Here is a 19,578-nt window from a genome sequence, read left to right as displayed (position 1 = left end):
CCAAATTTTTATCACTACTTCTTAGCCAGTAGGTTGCAATATGTTTCAAAATGGATCAAACCAAGTTCACTAGACAGCCCATGGTTGGACCTAGAACAAGCACTCTGTGGAAAAGTAAAAATCTCTGATTTACCTTTCATTAGCTCCTGTATCAAGCAAGATAATTGCTTTAAAAGATTTAATATAAACACATCTCTGACAGCCTGGTGGGAAATTTTAAAAATAACTAAGTCTGCACTTGTCCCATGTAAACTGACACCCATTTGGAACAATCCAGATATATGCCAGAAAAAGAAAATAATGAATTTTCTGTCATGGCATGAAAAGGGTTTTAATAACCTAGAGCATGTTATTCAAGATGGAAACTTTATTCCATTTCAAGAACTTATATCAAAATATGGAACCAGCAACAGTAGATTTCTGGAATATCAGCAATTGAGGTCCATCATACAGGGAAGATTTAATTTAAATTATCTGAACTTGGAGATGCCTGTATGGGTAACAGAATTTCTAAATCTCTGTACTCCTAAATTGCTATCGAAAATATGCAAGCTATTGTTAAAAATTAGGGGTGGGACTTTAACGCATTAATTTCGATCAATTAATTACGGGGAAAATAACAAATTAAAATTTTTAACGCATTTTAATCGCACTTTGCACCGAGGAACGTTTCTCAGTGCACGAATTCCAGGCATACAGGTTATATCGACGCACAATGTCCAATTTCAGGGGCCGCATCCTTCGAAGGCCGCCCACGAAGACCGCAAAGGCCGGAAGTGAGCGGCTAGCCTTCATATCACCTGCCCTCACCTCTGCGTAGCTCATGTCGCCTAGCAACCGTGAGTGTGAAGCACAGCTGTGTAAAAGCAGAAGAACGAACTTTTTCTCCTTTTTGTGGTTTAATTTTAATTCTTTAATTCAAAATAAGCGGTTAAAACAAGCATAACAACATCAAGGAATACAGCTGAGCTAATGATTAATTTCCAACTATATTAAGTGAGACATTAATGTAGAATAAAACTATGCAGTTATGATGATTAACTTTAATTTCAGGAGTTTGCTTATCACAGGAGCACTTCCACCCTTCGTTGGGCTGTGTAGTAGACTGGTGGGAAAATAAACGAAATTTTGAAGTTTAAGCTTATGTATATTGATTCATTCATCAACCAATCTTAAATTAATATTTATCATGTTAAATATTGAAATGTGATTAAAATGCAATTAATTTTGATTAATTAATTACAACGCTCCTAATTAATTAGATTTTTTTTTTTTAATTAAAAATGAATGATTCAATTTCCCTCCCAACTAAAAAATGGGAGTGGGATCTTTCCATCAACCCAGATGAAAACTTCTGGACACATATATGTTTAAACTCTTTAAAATGTCTAAAAGTCCAAATTTACAACTTATACAATACAAAACTCTACATAGAATACACTATACAGGTCAACGAATGTTCCAAATGGGCCTCAGACATTCAAATATATGCACTCACTGTTCATGCGACCACACTGAGAATTATATGCATGCTATATGGTCTTGCATGCCTGTTCAAAAGTTCTGGCAGAAACTATGTGAAGACTTATCCACATGGTTTAATTGCAGTATCCCAGCCTCACCTAAACTGTGCATCTTAGGTGATGTAAGTGAATTAGATATGGAAGCAAATACGTCACATTTAGTTCTTACTGCCTTATGCATCGCTAAGAAAACTATCCTCGTGAATTGGGGTCTGGGGTCTGGGGCCCTGGTGCCGGGGTCGCCTGTTTCCCCGCTGGGCCCCTTCCTGTGCCGGAGGAAGGCAGGGCCATTCACCTGCTGCTCGCTGCGCTGCATGATGTCCCACCCCTCCCTTTTTTTAATTACACCATACAGCTCACAACACGTCATAGCACACATAGGGCCTTGGGGGGCACGTATGTCACACAGTGGTTAGTGAGTGGAGCTGCCAAGGTGGCTCCACTTATTTGTTCACTGCTGCCTGCTCCTCAATTTTATTTACATCTTAGACATTGAGGGCCTTGGGGGGGGGGGGGGGGGGGGGGGGGGGGGGTGGATAGGCGCTGTTGTTCAGTGCGCATGTTACATCTGCCCCCCCCCCCCATCAATTTTAATAGCACTGTAGCTTTCACACAGTCATACACATTTCTCCCACTACATACACACACATACACCTAACACATCACCCCAACCATTTTGAGTGGGAGGAGGTTTTCACACCTAGATTTCGTGCACCCTGCTGGGGATAGGGACTGGCTAGTAGTTCAGGGCTGGTTGACTGCTTCTCTGGGGCACTGCTGGCTCAGTGCTGGTGCCCGCTTGCCCACACTTAATGTCCATGTATGGTCTGTGTATATGAGTATGGGTGTGTGACTGGCATGTATGTGTGTGTATGAGTATATGATGTGTGTGTGTGCGCACGCACATGCGTGTATGCATGCGTGTGCATGTGTGGACAGCTGCGCCTAGATCTATGGTTTGTGGGACACGGTTGCGGGGGGCAGGAGTTACCCCTGCCTACTGCTACTGCTGCTCCCCACTGATTGTCACTGCCGCCCCTGGGATGTGGGTGCCTGGGGGTCCTGGGGTGCGTGGCCGGATGTCTTGGCGTGGCTTCTGGCCCGCTCCCTTGGCGGCTGTGGCCTGGGTGGCTCGGGCCTCTTTTGCGTGGGGAGGGCTCTGCTGGGTTTTGGGCGATTCCTGGGCACCTGGGGGGGTTGCGGCTTCTTGCCCTCATTATAGAGTACGTTCCATGTCAGAGGAACACACATACATTATTACATACAGTAAGAGTGTGTGTGTGTATGTGTGTGTGTGTGTATATATATATATGTGAATGTGTACGTATGTGTAGCTTTTATCTTCTATTTTTTTCTGCCCCCCCCCTTTTTTTTTCTTCTTTATCTCTTTTTCTTTCCCTGCCTGTCAGTTCTGGCAAGAGTAAATAAAATAAAAATACGATTAACAAGAATAGCCTATAGAAAAACTTCTAGAGCCCTTTTTGTAAAAGCAAATATGTTTGGTACAATAGTGCCTTCAGATTACATTCTGATTGCAAAAACTGCCAGACATGACAGGTTTAAAAAACAAACAAACAAAAAACCAAAAAAAACCAAACAGTTTTTCTGTAAATGTGACACCTACAAGTGTATGGTCACACGAGGTCTGTAACATAAACATTACTAATTTTTATCCAGTAATGGCAGAAATAATGAAATTCTCCATTTAAAAAAATGAATAAAGTGAGGTTGCTATTGCATCAATATACTCCATTTTTATTTCATAATTATTCAAACAAATAAATGGTCATAAACTGAACTCTCATAAACTGCAGCAAAAACATTTTTTATTGAGTAACAAACTGACCTGAGGTCAGCTCCGCCCCCGGGGTCTGCTGCTGTCTCAGTCTCTAACACACAAGCCGGTCAGTAAACTCAGTCTGAGCTGTTTCTCCACATTTTTATCTTCACTTTCTGTCTCCTGCAGTTTGTCCGTCAGGCTCAATAATTAGATTTTAAAAATCAAATGTAAAATTAGGATTCAGCTTCATCTGTTGGAGATTCAAGTTGTGTAAATGATGACAGCAGATATTGTAAAATAATTTTTTATATTTTATAACAAACTTTTATTCTGTCTATGATGATGTCAGAGTGGATCTGCCTGATTAAAGTGACTCGTCATTCCCCACACTGACAGATGCGATCCTCCATCCATCGGATTAAAATGGAGGCTCCGCTCTTTATTTACCCGTTGCCATGGTGAATCCTGGTGTCGGCGCTTCATTGATGTTGGCTGTCTTTTCTTACTCACACACGCGCTAAATCAGGGTCAACATACTCAGAGTTTATTGAACATGCTTCCTGGAATAGGCCCCTGGTGATTTCTGGCACTGCTGGATTTCAAAATAAAGATTAAAATTAAAAACAGAATTCAAACATAGACTCACAAAAAACAATAAAACTGCTTTAAAACGGTTTACTGCCAAAAGAAAAAAAAATATGAAGGAATAAAGTTGTGTCTAAGAATCTGATTCTTACTGAAGCTCATCAGGGAAATGCAAAGATACTTTAGATACTGAAAAACTTCAAACACTCCTGCTCTCCCTGCAGGAATGATGACGCTTTTTTCCTGGAGATCTGATTGATCAGCAGAAGGTGATTTCATACCTGCTGATCACTACTCTGGAATCTCACTGGCTCTGGAGCAGGTGAGGTTCGTAGCACAAGATACCATGGCAATTTACCCCGGTAAGAAGTGAGCCATCTTCATAGTACAGAAACCCAGAGTTACCCTGAAGTTACCTGGATAAGAGGAAATCCTGCTTCAAGTGCAGCCTCTAGTGTGTTTATGAGGAAGCAGCTGGAAATGAATCAACATTTTTTTAAAAATCTGGTTTTATCTGGTTTACACTTTGTACATAGCAGAAAGTATATCTCATCTCATCTCATCTCATTCTTTTTTTTTTAAACTATATTTTAACTATTGATATTCTATTTCTGTTCTAACTGGTCATATTGCACTGCTGCTGATTGAAGGGAGTTACCACCCAAGTTTCATTGTATTCTTTTACAATGCCAATAAAGCTTCTTCTAAACATGTTTCTGTTTAATGTTTGTTTAACCTGACAATAGCAAGCACTCAGCACTGACACAGTCTGAAATCTTTTGTATGGTGGTGACTACAAATCTAAATGAAAACAAAGCCACACACACACACACACACACACACACACACACACACACACACACACACACACACACACACACACACACACACACACACACACACACGTAAGGATTTTAATTGAGAGTAAGTTCATCTAGGGCCAGCACTCACACTCGGTGGACTGGAAGATTTTAATACACTTCTTCACAGTAATTCTAAAACTGTTAAAGTGTAAATGTTTGTGAACTTTTATTTTTAATATTTTTGTTGTATTGTATTATATAGCATTGTTTAGCATTGTGTTTTTGATTGACCCTCTCAGAGAACTCTTCCGGGAGGACGGAGCGGAACTAATTTTGCTGCTCGCGTTTCCTGTGGGACCGCGATCGCCGTTGCAGCGGGAAGCCTGCGAGATGGCGGTCGGCTCTCCGAACGTTTAGAACCCTGAACCTGGACCCGAGCACCCGGAACCCGAGTTGTCTGCCTCACCGCGTCCCTGCGTCTTACCCAAGTTATGGAGGGCGGCAAACCGAGCCTGGCGCTGGTCTACCAGGCGGTCCAGGCCCTGTACCACGACCCGGACCCGGCCGGGAAGGAGCGCGCCTCGCTGTGGCTGGGAGAGCTGCAGAGATCGGTGAGAGGCCGGGGGTAGAGAGGCCGGGGCTCGCGGAGGTCGGTCCGTGGGGAGCGGGTTTCAGGGGTTTACCTGTGCGAAAACCTACGAGTGAGGTGTAGTGCGCAGTCTCAGTGGAGCCGCCGCTTCCGTTAGCATAACAGCTAAGCTAACGAAATGAATGGAGGAAAACATGCCGAGCTAGCTGCTATGCTAACTGTTGGCTGTGTGTCTGTGTGTGTCTGTGTGTGTCTGTGTGTGTCTGTGTGTGTGTGTGTGTGTGTGTGTGTGTGTGTGTGTTTTAGTTACTCACTCACTCACTCACTCACCTTGCTGCAGGTGAATAAATGAAACGCTCCCCGCCTGTGTTCAGACTTCCTGTTTGCTCTTCCGGTTTGTTTGTTTTTATTCAGCTGCTAGCATGCCTGCACTCAGGTGACCTCAGGTGAAAGGTCAGCCACAGTGCGTGCGCTGTCGTTGTACAGGTGAAAGATTCCTCCTGCAGCAGTCAGCTGACTAGTAAGGTGTAGCTGACCTGGTTGACAGTCCGTTGAGCAGGAAGCTGCTCTGATTCATTGATCTGGTTATGGTCAGTTATTCTAACTGATCACAAACTGATCGAGCGATCAGCAGAGGTACCAATCCACAGGGTGTCACCTGGTTGGTTGTGTGACTGGCCACCTGAGGTTTTGGTTACCTTCAAATGTTCTTGACTGCTGGGGGGTAATGACATCACTTCCTTTGCAGATGTATGCCTGGGAGGTCTCGGACCAGCTGCTGCAGCTCAAGCAGGATGTGGAGTCATGTTACTTCGCCGCGCAGACAATGAAGATGAAGATCCAGACGAGCTTCTACGAGCTGCCTCCCGAGACCCACAATGCACTGCGAGACTCGCTGCTGATACACATCCAGAACCTCAAGGACCTGTCACCCATCATCGTCACCCAGGTAACTACACCTGTTCCCCAGGTATTAGCAGGTGATGGGTGACAATCAGTGATCGGTGTTGTTAGGATTTTATTGATTCTGATGCTTAGCGATACTCTTATTGATGAGAATTGGTTACAGACACCTTTTGTGACATCAGCACACAGCTCACCTGTGATGTTTCATCAGTGTCAGGTACACACCTGTGGCTCACTGTATTGATTATCATAAACTGATGATCTGTGGTTATCAAATTGGACTGAGGTCATGGTGTAGGGTTACGGGAAGTGCAGGTGAATTTCTGACAGGATAATAACATGAAACATGGTGGAGGAACATTTGAGTGCACTGATCAGGTAGTTTGAAGAAGGACTCTGATTGGCTGTTTACCTATGCAGGTTTAAACAGTCGTTTCGGGCAGGGTGGAGACATCTTACTCTTTACATCCAGTAAAGTTACATCCAGTCACATGCAGAGTGAGGTCACACGTGATCTGATGACATCAGTAGGGGTGGATGATACATCGTGAAATTATATCACAATATTTTTAGAAGCTTTGCATAAACAATATTTCTGATGATGCTGGGTGCTCACAAGCATCAGTGTCAGTACATGAAGGGTGTTTCCATCTTCCTCTTCAGTGAGCGCTGTTACTGATCACACACGTCCTGGTGCCAGCAGAGCATTATAGTGCAACAGTAGTGAGTCAGCATTATTTCCTGTGACTCAGCATAAGTCAACTCTAAGCACAAAACTAGGCTTGTTGTGTTTTCCCTGGAAATTTTGAGTATAAAGTAACTGCTTCACACTATAGCAGGGATTTTCAAATCCAGGCCTTCCTGTCCCCCAGCCTGATGAAGGAGGCATGGACATTGCAGATCAAAATGAAATTTGATTGATTTAACAAGTATTCTTTGTATGTGTCTGTGTTTCCAGCAGTGTGACACTGTTGTTCTTGTTCTACTTGATTCTAACCTGGTGCTGAGTCACCACCAGGTTAGAATCAAGTAGAACAACATTTATACATTTCCTAAATCACCACCTTAATACACGTACATTCCCAATGTGCAATGTGATGCAGAGTTTGTGTTTCATTCGCTAATTTTAGTAACAAGCTGCACATATAAAATGTATTTAAGAACATATGAGATATAAGAAATTAGTCACCTTCGTAATATTGAAACCCAGGGTTGACCCCGAAGTTACCTGGATAAGGCAAAATCCTGCTTCGTAGTACAGGGCCCTGGTTGGACTCGGTGGTGTGTTTCTGGTGAAACTCATTTGTTGTTTCCACTTTCAGCAGGAACATTTTTTCTGCATGTTTCATGGAGTAATGTGCTTTGCTGGAGATCATTAAAGTAACTCCCTTTTTAGGTGCTAATCTCCATTGGAGGCTGGCATGTGGCCTCAGACATGCTCAGGAGCATAGACAGTTGCTATAGCAATGATATGACATTTTTATATCATGAAAACAACAATATTGTCGTGGACAGTATGATATGACACAGAACTAGACACCAGCTTCCTCATCACAGGAAGTCAGCTGTAAGTAAGTACCGGCAAGTCCAGGTAAAAAACAATGAGTGGGTGAAATTGGGCAAACCTCAGGTAGCATTATCATAAAAAATCCTGGCCCCATAAAATAAATTTTTAAATGAACAAAAAGAGCGTTTAATTTTCCTTCCAATTGTATACAATCATGTGAGTTGTATTGATTATCAAATAAAGACGTGAAAAGTCAATGTTCACTCACTTCCTCCTGATTGCACCGCACCAGAGGATGGACCCCTTCAAAGATTCCTCTACACTCTGTCACCATTGACTTTTGGCAAGGTTTTCAGATTTCATATTCATCCCCAGAACCCCAGCTCTCAATACATACCTGCTTTGTATTGGATAAAATTTTAAGGAGAAGCCACAAATTTCAATCAAAGTTATTAACGTTAAAATCTGATATAAATGATTAAAAAAAAACAAAACATACAAATCTGGTACCAAAATAAAGTGCAACAAAAAAGGCTTTTTAAAAAGTTTCATATCAATAACAATAAATCAGCGGTGACAGAGTGTGATCATTTTTAAAATATGAGTCCCTGCTTAAATGTATGCTTCAGCGGGAGCCGTAACCTACGTTTACTGTGTGGTCATGTCCTGGTGTTTCACAGGCGGTGTCGGCCGATAGAAACAAATCAAATTTGGGGACTGTGCTGACACATGATACTATGATTAGACGCTATGATTGTTTTTCTCACACCGATAAATAATCTGCGCCATAAAAGTAGCCAGAAACTTACGGGTGGAACCGACAGTGCTGAGCACGCCACAATCAACCCAACATAAGGTTATGTGATGGTTACGGCATAGGATGCAGGAAGGTTTGTAGTTATGGTGTAGTTATGGCATAGGTTTCCCGCTGAAGTATAACTCAAGCCTGAATGATGAAGATGGAAATAACAGTGATGGGAAATTACCTTTACAGGCCATTTTCATAGGCTTCTTCCAAAAATGACTGCTCTGAAAGATGTGGCGAGGGCAGAAAAATGTCCTGAAAGCTGAAAGCATATTTAGATGTTAATATCTCAAAAGCTTTGGTTTCTTAACTGCTTCACATGCTTACATGTTTAATTGAGTAAATGGTGGTTTCCAACTTCAGCCGTGCACACATTTTGTGTACAGAGCTTCCAAAAATGTCATTTTATCTAAAGCATCACTGGGGCAATTGGCCAGGAAGGCATTTTTTTCAAGGCCATAACTTTATAAATATTCCTTCTCATTAAGTGATATTTGATTTATGTACATTAAAGGGTATGATTGACAGAAATACAGAAAAAACCATGGCTATCTTATTTACTTTTTTGTGCACGGGGGCCTAAAAACCACTTTTTCAACAGTTTTACCAAGGTGCAGGCAGGGGGTTACTTTGATATGCGATAGCTCAAAGACTATTTGAGATACTAAGCTGAAATTGTGTGTGTATTTGGTGCCCTCTTGATTTCAGTAAAGCAATTTTCCACATTATATTTTGATTTCTGATTGCCAGTACCTACTGTAAGGATGAATCAGTGCAGGGAGCAGATCTTTTTGCCTGATCATTACTTCTAATCAGTCTGATAGCAGGTCAATATCTCAGCACCATCCCTGTTATCTGAAAAGTGAGGTGCACAGACTGACAGACACTCATCATCAGGGTTTAAAAAAAACACAGAGGAAATTTGTGATAATTTTTACCTGAGTGATTCAGACCTTCATCATCTTCCTCAGCTGGCCTTGGCGATCGCCGATCTCGCACTGCAGATGGCATCGTGGAAAGGATGTGTTCATACGCTCATAGAAAAGTAAGAATTCACACCATCAGCTGAACATATTCTCTGAAGCTGGACAGTGATTCACCTGTTCCCCTGGCTCCACCCCCCTCTCAGGTACAACAATGACATCAGTTCGATGCCCTTCCTCATAGAGATCCTCACTGTACTGCCAGAGGAAGTTCACAGTCGCTCGCTGAGGATCGGAGCCAATCGGAGGACAGAGATCATTGAGGACTTGGCGTACTACTCTGGCACTGTGGTTACCCTGCTGGTGAGACACCTGTCTGACTCTGACTGTCACCTGTCTGACTCTGACTGTCACCTGTCTGACTCTGACTGTCACCTGTCTGACTCTGACTGTCACCTGTCTGACTCTGACTGTCACCTGTCTGACTCTGACTGTCACCTGTCAGGCAGACAGGTCAGTAACGCTCCGTTTGAACACCACTAAATATTGATCAATATTGATAGTATTGGTCAAGAGTCATAGCTGTTCACCTGGCTGTTTAACTGTTATCTGATGATACATTAGCTGTATTTTGTCATTAAGGTAGGGGTGTAGCTAATAATAAAATGCTAACATTAACCTGTCAGCAAATATCATCAGTCCAGTCATCTGTAACATTAACAGTTAATTTAGCAGCATGATTTTTTTCCCCTAAGGTCCAGATTGAGTCAGAAAAGTTGAACAGCAGCTGGACTGAAGCAATCTGAGCCAATTTCACCGTCTGTTAGATCACCAGTGAAAAGACAGCGCCTTGTCTCCTGACGCTAAACCCTACCTCATTGATATCTTTTTGTACTAAGAATCTTGCAGTGATTTCACCCCCCCCCCCCCCCCCCCCCCCCCCCCCCCCCCCCACATCATCTTAAAAATAGTGATGTTGATAATGTTGTTTGTATTGCTCTAATCTTTATTTAAAATTGCCCCCCAAATATCACGTTTTCTCATATCACGACCTCACAGCAAGAACATGAAACATTAAGGTATTTCACCAGTTTGTTGAAAACCTTAACGTTCAGTCTGGAGACAAGAAAATCACAGGTGTCAGACTGATTTTGAATCATGAGTTGACTTTAACCCACTGTGATCAGGTTTCAGGTAGGATGAAAACTCTGATTCTGGTTTTATTTGAACTCAGACAACCTGCGTGGAGAAAACGGGGAATGATGAGAAGATGCTCATCAAGGTGTTTCGCTGTCTGGGTAGCTGGTTCAACCTGGGTGTCCTCGACAGCAACTTCATGGCGAGCAACCAGCTGCTCATGGTGCTCTTCCAGGTCCTGGTGAGTGTGAGGTTGGCCACTTCAGAGCCCATTGGTGATGTCAGCAATGTGATGGTCAAGTGAACCTCTGTCTTCATTGTTCAGGCGTGTGAATATTTAATTGTCATCTCAAACTGTCTCTACAGCAGAGGGATGAAACCTCCACCAACCTCCACGAGGCATCCTCTGACTGCGTCTGCTCAGCACTCTACGCCATAGAAAACGTGGACACCAACATGGCGTTGGCACTGCAACTCTTCCAAGGCGTCCTGACACTGGAGACGGCCTATCACATGGCAGTGGCCAGAGAGGATCTGGACAAGTGAGGACACAGAAAGCTGGTTCTCATTGTGGAATTTGTCATTTACATGTTGTCCGTTACATACATGTTCGATCCTCATCCTCAGAGTGCTGAACTACTGCAGGATCTTCACTGAGCTCTGTGAGACCTTCCTGGAGACCACGGTCAGGACTCCAGGACAGGGCATGGGAGACCTGAGAACTCTGGAGCTGCTGTTGATCTGTGCAGGACACCCTCAGTATGAAGTACGAACACACCTACTTCGCTCCCAGAATGATATATAAAACTCTTGCCTGCTCTGATCCAGAGGTTGGAGATATGTTGATGTTTCTGGTCTTTGTTCTGGTTTTCTCTGTGTGATTGTGGTCTCTGTGGTCCAGGTGGTAGAGATCTCTTTTAATTTCTGGTATCGCCTTGGAGAACATCTGTACAAAATAAATGACCCTGCTCTGCACGCCATCTTCAGACCGTACATCCAGAGGCTGCTGCACTGTTTGGCCCGGCACTGCCAGCTCGATCCAGATCACGTAAGAACCAGAATCATCTCATATTAGCACCTGTGAGGAACAACATGTCTGACACTGCAGAATAATCCACACAGATGCGCCCCAAAGATTAAATTAATAATCAGTGAGCATCAGGATGGCTTCATGCTGACAAAGAGCACTTCAGATGTGATGTTTCCTTTGAGAGTGTTGATGGAGAAGTTGGAGAACGTCAGAAGGAGCTTCACATGGTAGAGAGCGGTGGAGGCGTGGAAAAACATGTCAGCTATGATCCAAGTGTCAAAGGGAATCCGTCGCAGCGACTGAGAGTTTTTTAGAATCTAAGGGTTTTTATAAACGCCTGATACACACTGCAGTCCAGTAGGCAGCGGTAATACAGCTCTAGGCTGGTTTTTCTACCGACATTAAACCCACAAGAAGAAAAAGACGACAACTACGGAGAAACGCTCCATTTACACGGAGATACCTGAGCGCTGCAGAGTTTAAACAAAGCATCGAAGCAGCAAATTTGTGTCGAGGATTTTTTATAATTGAATTATTCGAGTTACTCGATGAATCGTTGCAGCCCTAATCAACATATTGATTTATTCTGCCTTACGGAAACCTGGTTATACCAGGATAAATATGTTAGTTTAAATGAATCAACACCCCCAAGTCACACTAACTGTCAGAATGCTCAAAGCACAGGTCGAGGAGGAGGAGTAGCAGCAATCTTCTGTTCCAGCTTATTAATTAATCAAAGATTCAAAGTTTTAATTCTTTTGAAAGCCTAAAAATGATCAATCTGTCTTTATTAGTTGGCTGTGTACCACAGGCCTTCAAGGTGGCTGTAATTAATTCAATTCAATTCAATTTTATTTATATAGCGCCAAATCACAACAAACAGTCGCCTCATGTCGCTTTGTATTGTGGGTATAGACCCTACAATAATACAGAGAAAACCCAACAGTCAAAACGACCCCCTATGAGCAGCACTTGGCGACAGTGGGAAGGAAAAACTCCCTTTTAACAGGAAGAAACCTCCAGCAGAACCAGGCTCAGGGAGGGGCAGTCATCTGCCGCGACCGGTTGGGCTGAGGGGAGAGAAAAAAGACATGCTGTGGAAGAGAGCCAGAGATTAATAACAATTAATGATTAAATGCAAAGCAGAGTATAAACAAAGTAAATAAGGTGAATGAAAAGAAACAGTGCATTATGGGAACACCCCCCAGCAGCCTAGGCCTATAGCAGCATAACTAAGGGATGGTTCAGGGTCACCTGATCCAGCCCTAACTATAAGCTTGATCAAAAAGGAAAATTTAAGCCTAATCTTAAAAATAGAGAGGGTGTCTGTCTCCTGAATCCAAGCTGGAAGCTGGTTCCACAGAAGAGGCGCCTGAAAGCTGAAGGCTCTGCCTCCCATTCTACTCTTAAGTATCCTAGGAACCACAAGTAAGCCAGCAGTCTGAGAGCGAAGTGCTCTGTTGGGGTGATATGGGACTATGAGGTCTTTGAGATAAGATGGGACGTGATTATTCAAGACCTTGTTGTTTGAGGAGAAGGGTTTTAAATTCTATTCTAGATTTAACAGGGAGCCAATGAAGAGAAGCCAATATGGGAGAAATCTGCTCTCTCTTTCTAGTCCCTGTCAGTACTCTAGCTGCAGCATTTTGGATCAGCTGAAGGCTTTTCAGGGAGCTTTTAGGACAGTCTGACAATAACAAGTTATAATAGTCCAGTCTAGAAGTAATAAATGCATGAATTGGCCTTTCAGCGTCAGTCTGAGAAAGGATGTTTCTAATTTTAGAAATATTGTGCAAATGCAAAATATTTGTTTAATATGTGCATTGAAGGACATATCCTGGTCAAAAATGACTCCAAGATTTCTCACAGTGTTACTGGAGGCCAAAGTAATGCCATCCAGAGTAAGTATCTGGTTAGACACCATGTTTCTAATATTTGTGGGGCCGAGAACAAGAACTTCAGTTTTATCTGAATTTAGAAGCAGGAAATTAGAGGTCATCCAGGCCTTAATGTCTTTAAGACATTCCTGCAGTTTAACTAATTGATGTGTGTCATCTGGCTTCATTGATAGATAAAGCTGAGTATCATCTGCATAACAATGAAAACTTATGCAATGCATTCTAATAATACTGCCTAAGGGAAGCATGTATAATGTAAATAGAATTGGTCCTAGCACAGAACCCTGTGGAACTCCATAATTAACCTTAGTGTGTGAAGAAGACTCCCCATTTACATGAACAAATTGGAGTCTATTAGATAAATATGATTCAAACCACTGCAGTGCAGTACCTTTAATACCTATAGCAAGCTCTAATCTCTGTAATAAAATGTTATGGTCAACAGTATCAAAGCTGCACTGAGGTCCAACAGGACAAGAACAGAGATGAGTCCACTGTCAGAGGCTCTAAGAAGATCATTTGTAACCTTCACTAATGCTGTTTCTGTACTGTGATGAATTCTGAAACCTGACTGAAACACTTCAAAGAAACCGTTCCTCTGCAGATGATCAGTTAGCTGTTTTACAACTACTCTTTCAAGAATCTTTGAGAGAAAAGGAAGGTTGGAGATTGGCCTATAATTAGCTAAGACAGCTGGGTCAGTGATGGCTTTTTAAGTAGAGGTTTAATTACAGCCACCTTGAAGGCCTGTGGTACATAGCCAACTAATAAAGACTGATTGATCATTTTTAAGATTGAAGCATCAATAATTGGAAAGACTTCTTTGAACAGTCTAGTAGGAATGGGATCTAATAAACATGTTGCTGGTTTGGAGGAAGTAACTATTGAAGTTAACTCTGAAAGATCAACTGGAGCCAAAGAGTCTAAACAAATACCAGCAGTGCTGAAAGCAGCTGAACATGAAGATACATTTTTGAGATGGTTATGAATAATTTTTTCCCTAATGTCCAAAATTTTATTTGTAAAGAAATTCGGTGGGCAAGATGGCGGCTGTGTGCTGAGACTCGGCATAACACTCTCCCAAAAAAGCTCAAATAAACCTTGGTATGTGTGAAAGACTGTTATGTAAAGAAGGACAATTTCAGTTTAATCCTATCTTTTGTCAATGCGAGAAACAAGGCAGTCGTTAGCAGCCAAACAACACATTATGACTGAAGTAAACAAACAGCTCGGTGAAAACAATACGGCCCTGACTAGGGCCATTGATGAATTAATGGCCAAATATTTTAAAGAGGTCAATTAGAAAGCTGAAACAGGCTTGAGAAGCGCATTGAAAGCGTGCATTCAACTTTATCTAAGCACACGGAAGAAATACGGACTGTACGCTCAGACACGACTCAGCTGAAAGAGCGTATGACTGAGGCTGAACAAGCTGTCTCTCAGTGTGTGGAAACAATGCACAAATACCAAGCAAAACTTACTGAAATCGAGAACCGCGCAAGAAGAGACAACTTGCTTATATTCAATTTAAAAGAAGGGGTTGAAGGTGCAAACGCTCTGGATTACTTGCGAGAACAACTTCCTGGATGGTTCCCCACATTGTCCGAGGCCTGTCCGGTGCTGACGGGATGTCACCAGCTTGGACGCTTGCCCAAGCCTGGCACTCTGAGTAATCCGCGGAGACCACGTCTGCTGATCATCAGATCGTCTACCCAACAGGGATCGTATTCTTAAAGAATTCAGGAAAAATCCCCCTGAAGTAGCTAATATCCAACTGCAGTTTGCCGCAGACTACAGTGAGGACACTTCAAAGCGTTGGAAATCCTGTTATAAGGTGATGCACAAAGCTCGTATAAAGGGATTTCAGGCTTTTCTCCTGTACCCCGTGACAATAGAGTTAACCAAAGGGAATGACAACCATCTATTTCAAGATGCAAGTAAGGCTGAGCTCTTCATCTCAACTGTGGAAGACTAAAGTGCCTCCAGCGCAGTAACCTGGTAGGGCTGCTAAGAGAGGCAACTTTATTTTGACTTGTTTCTTGCTCTTATGAACTTATGGATTTTCAGTTTGTCAATATGATCAAATTTATGGGAGAGTGGTACTATTATGAGCGCAAACATATTTTATGAATCGGGGGTGGGAGGAGAGGGGGAGGGGTGGGTGGAGCGGGGTGAGAGAGAGAAGGGAAAGTCCAATCACCAAGCTTTTGTTTCTAACCTGCCTTTTAAACATTTTTTTGTTTGGTATCTCATTCTGTGTTTAGTTGTAGCTTAAATTTATTTAATTAAAAAAGAAAAAAAGAAACGTATAATACTGAATAGATCTGACATTAGAGAATATGGTATGTTTGATTTTGATAAAGACCTGGACCCTGATATCCATTGGTTGAACCATATTTGTGACACCTGTAAATATTACACAGACTATGAATTTAATTTAAAGGTTAATTTAAGGGATAGGCTGTCATTTGTTTATTTCAACATTAGAAGTCTTTATGCAAATTTCAACAAAATGAAAGATTATATTAGTACATTCACTAATCAGTTCAAAATAATAGCACTTTCTGAAACATGGCTTAGTAATGAAAAGGATGTAGACTTTGAAATAGAAGGTTATAAGTTATATTACATAAATAGACCAGAAAAAAGAGGAGGAGGTGTGGCGCTGTACGTTGATAGTCATCTGAAATGCAAACTTGTTGAGCAAATATCTGTTGCAGTTGAGGGAATTATGGAATGTGTAGCCGATGAAATAGATATGGGAAAAAAAACAGGAATGTGATTGCTGCTTGTGTAAACCAAGCGCAAGGATCCAAAATAGATATCTTTCAGGAAAAATTTGAAAATATACTTGATACACTGAGTAATCGCAAAATAATTTTAATAGGAGGTGATTCAATATTGACTTTCTCAATCTAAATGTAAATTTACATCTGATTTTTTTAGATGTACTATATGCATGATCTCTTTTTCCTCTAATCATACAGCCCAGCAGAATCACTAGCTCTTGTGCCGCATTAATTGATAATATCGTTACAAATCAGGTTAATAAAATTGTTCAAAGTGGATTATTGGTAAATGATAGAAGTGATCACTTGCCTGTTTTTACCATATATGACATGCAATCTGAGATATAAAAGAGTTCCCATCAGCCCTCATATTTTAGAGTGAGAACTGATAAAACAATAAATGATTTTAGGAGTAAGCTTTTACAACCGGACTGGTCAGGTGTTTATGTGGCTGATGTGAATGTAGCGTATGAAACTTTTTAAAACTGTTATATATCCAGTTATAATAAATGTTGCCCATTGAAGTTATTAAAGAAACCCTCTAAAAGTGATAAACCTTGGATGACATCAGGACTAATAAGAAAAATAGATCATATAAAGAGTTTATAAAAAATAAGACATCCAACTGTGAGACCAAATATAAAACATACAAAAATAAGTTAACAGCAATTTTAAGAGAAGCTAAAAAGGATTATTACAATAAAAAAGTGAAAGATAACAAAGGAAATACGAAAGCGACATGGAAAATATTAAATAATATAATAAAACCAAACTCACAACACACAAAGTTACCTGATTATTTTGTAGACAATGAAACTGTCATAAACAACACCATAATGGTTAATGAATTTAATTCTTTTTTTATTAATATTGGGGAAAATATTGCCAAATCTATGGATACATCTATTCAGAACCAAGAAATTATTTGCAATATGGAAAGCAGAATAATGCAGTCCATGTTTCTGGGGGAGGTTCAGGAAAATGAAATTTTGTCTATCGTTAGGAAAAGTGAAAATAAAACATCTACTGACAGTGACGGACTCGATATGACCATTGTAAAAAGGACTATTGATTGTATTATTAAACCACTGACCTTTATTTGTAATTTGTCCATACAGTCGGGTGTCTTTCCTGAGAAGATGAAAATCGCTAAAGTTGTACCACTTTACAACACGGAGATATACATCAATTTTACACCTATAGACCAATGTCATTGCTTTCTCAGTTTTCTAAAATTCTTGAAAAGTAGTTTGCTCAAAAAATTAAATATATTTTTAGAAAAATATAAATTAATTAGTGAAAAGCAATATGGCTTTAGAGCAAAAAGATCAACAGCTTTAGCATTAATTGAATGAATAGAAAAGATTACATCTGCAACTGAGAGCAAGCAATACACAGTGGGTGTCTTCATCGACTTGAGGAAAGCATTCAATACCATAAATCACAGTCTGTTATTGTCTAAATTATACAACTATGGAATCAGGGATCCAGCTCACCAATGGCTTAAAAGTTATCTTAACAGCCGACAGAGGTTTGTTCAAATTAATGGTCAGAAATCTGAGTTAAAAAATGTATGTGTAATATGTGGCGTTCCACAAGGATCCATTTTAGGCCCATTACTTTTCATTTTGTTTATTAATGACCTCTGTGAAGTATCCCAAATAGTACAGTTTTTGTTGTTTGCAGATGATACAAACAGTTTTTGTTCTGGAAATAAGTTGTCAGACATTGCCGTAAGTATAAGTTCAGAAATGGTAAAAATTAAGAAGTGGTTTCATGAAAATAAATTATGTTTAAATTGGGAAAAAACAAAATATATGATTTTTGGTAATCGTAAAAAGAATAAAAATTTAAGAATAGCTATTGAAGGTACTGATATTGAAAAAGTAAATAAAATACAATTTTTAGGTTTTATTTTAGACAACAGATTAAACTGGAAAGCTCACATAAATTACATTAAGAGTAAGGTTTGTAAAAGTATTGGGGTCTTGTATAAAGTTAAGGATGTTTTAGATTATTCTTCTTTACATATGTTGTACAATTTCCTAATACTTCCATATTTTGGATACTGCACAGAGGTCTGGGGTAATACATATCCCAGTAACATAAAACCTTTGTTTTTGTTGCAAAAAAAGCTTTAAGGATTATTAACAAGAAACGATACAGAGAACACTAATAGTTTGTTTGTCAAGTCTGGACTGTTAAAATTTAAAGATTTAGTTGACTTAAAGATTTTGATTTTTATGTGGAAAGTTTAACAGAAAATGCTACCTATAGCTGTACAAAATTTATTTATGTTTGTATCTGAGGAAGATGGCCATAGAAAGCAATTTTATTTTAAAAACTGCATTTGCACGCACCACACCAAAACACGTTTGTGTCTGTATATGGAGTTAAGCTGTGGAACACCTTGGATTTTAAATTTAAGTGTTGTTCCAGTGTTTGGAAATTTAAGAAAATGTATAAGAAAAAAATATTGAATACTATACAACAAATAATGCTAAATACGTTTAAAAATATGTAAGGCAGGATATGTTTTATTTTCTGTACATTTTATATTTTGTGATTGGTAGGGTAGGACTGGGATTGATTATTCATAAAGCAGTTGTTTTTTCTTTCAGTATGTTTGAAAAGGGACAAGTATTACAAGATGTTCTCTTCTTGTTCCTTTTTTGTTCATGAAAAAAAAAATGCATACTTGATTTGTTTGACTTTTTTTTTCTCTTAAGGGGAAGGAGAGGAAAAAGAAAAGGACAAACTGCTGTATCATGTTATGACATGAACAAAAGAAACAAAGAAAGAAATCCATGAAGTCACTACTAGTTAAAGTGAAAGGAATACTCGGCTCTACAGAGCTCTGACTCTTTGTCAGCCTGGCTACAGTGCTGAAAACAAACCTGGGGTTGTTCTTATTTTCTTCAATTAATGATGAATAGTAAGATGTCCTAGCTTTACGGAGGGCTTTTTTATAGAGCAACAAACTCTTTTTCCAGGCTAAATGAGCATCTTCTAATTTAGTGAGACGCCATTCCCTCTCCAGCTTTCGGGTTATCTGCTTTAAGCTGTGCGTTTGTGAATTATACCACGGAGTCAGGCACTTCTGATTTGAAGCTTTCCTTTTCAGAGGAGCCACAGTATCCAAAGTTATACGCAGTGAGGATGTAAAACTATTGACGAGATAATCGACCTCACTGGGAGCAGAGTTTAGGTAGCTGCTCTGCACTGTGTTGGCACTGAAGAGCATAACAATGAAGGAATTAGATCCTTAAACTTAGTTACAGCACTTTCACAAAGACTTCTACT

At 40.4% G+C, this 19,578-nt stretch overlaps 1 protein-coding gene across 1 annotated transcript in view; it reads left to right on the top strand.

The window, feature by feature from the left end:
- The first annotated feature begins 5,035 nt into the window (after window positions 1–5,035).
- The window catches only part of tnpo3 (transportin 3), a 30,319-nt gene continuing 15,776 nt past the window's right edge, over window positions 5,036–19,578 (top strand). The window contains exons 1-8 of the mRNA XM_030720038.1: window positions 5,036–5,302; window positions 6,029–6,229; window positions 9,470–9,543; window positions 9,628–9,784; window positions 10,656–10,799; window positions 10,925–11,100; window positions 11,186–11,324; window positions 11,460–11,606. Of these exons, the coding sequence (XP_030575898.1) occupies window positions 5,183–5,302; window positions 6,029–6,229; window positions 9,470–9,543; window positions 9,628–9,784; window positions 10,656–10,799; window positions 10,925–11,100; window positions 11,186–11,324; window positions 11,460–11,606 (1,158 nt within the window). The 5' untranslated portion in view covers window positions 5,036–5,182. The remainder of the gene's footprint in view (window positions 5,303–6,028; window positions 6,230–9,469; window positions 9,544–9,627; window positions 9,785–10,655; window positions 10,800–10,924; window positions 11,101–11,185; window positions 11,325–11,459; window positions 11,607–19,578) is intronic.

Source organism: Archocentrus centrarchus, chromosome 23 (genome assembly GCF_007364275.1).
Source record: "Archocentrus centrarchus isolate MPI-CPG fArcCen1 chromosome 23, fArcCen1, whole genome shotgun sequence".
NCBI lineage: Eukaryota > Metazoa > Chordata > Actinopteri > Cichliformes > Cichlidae > Archocentrus > Archocentrus centrarchus.
This window is presented reverse-complemented; position numbering and strand designations above follow the sequence as displayed.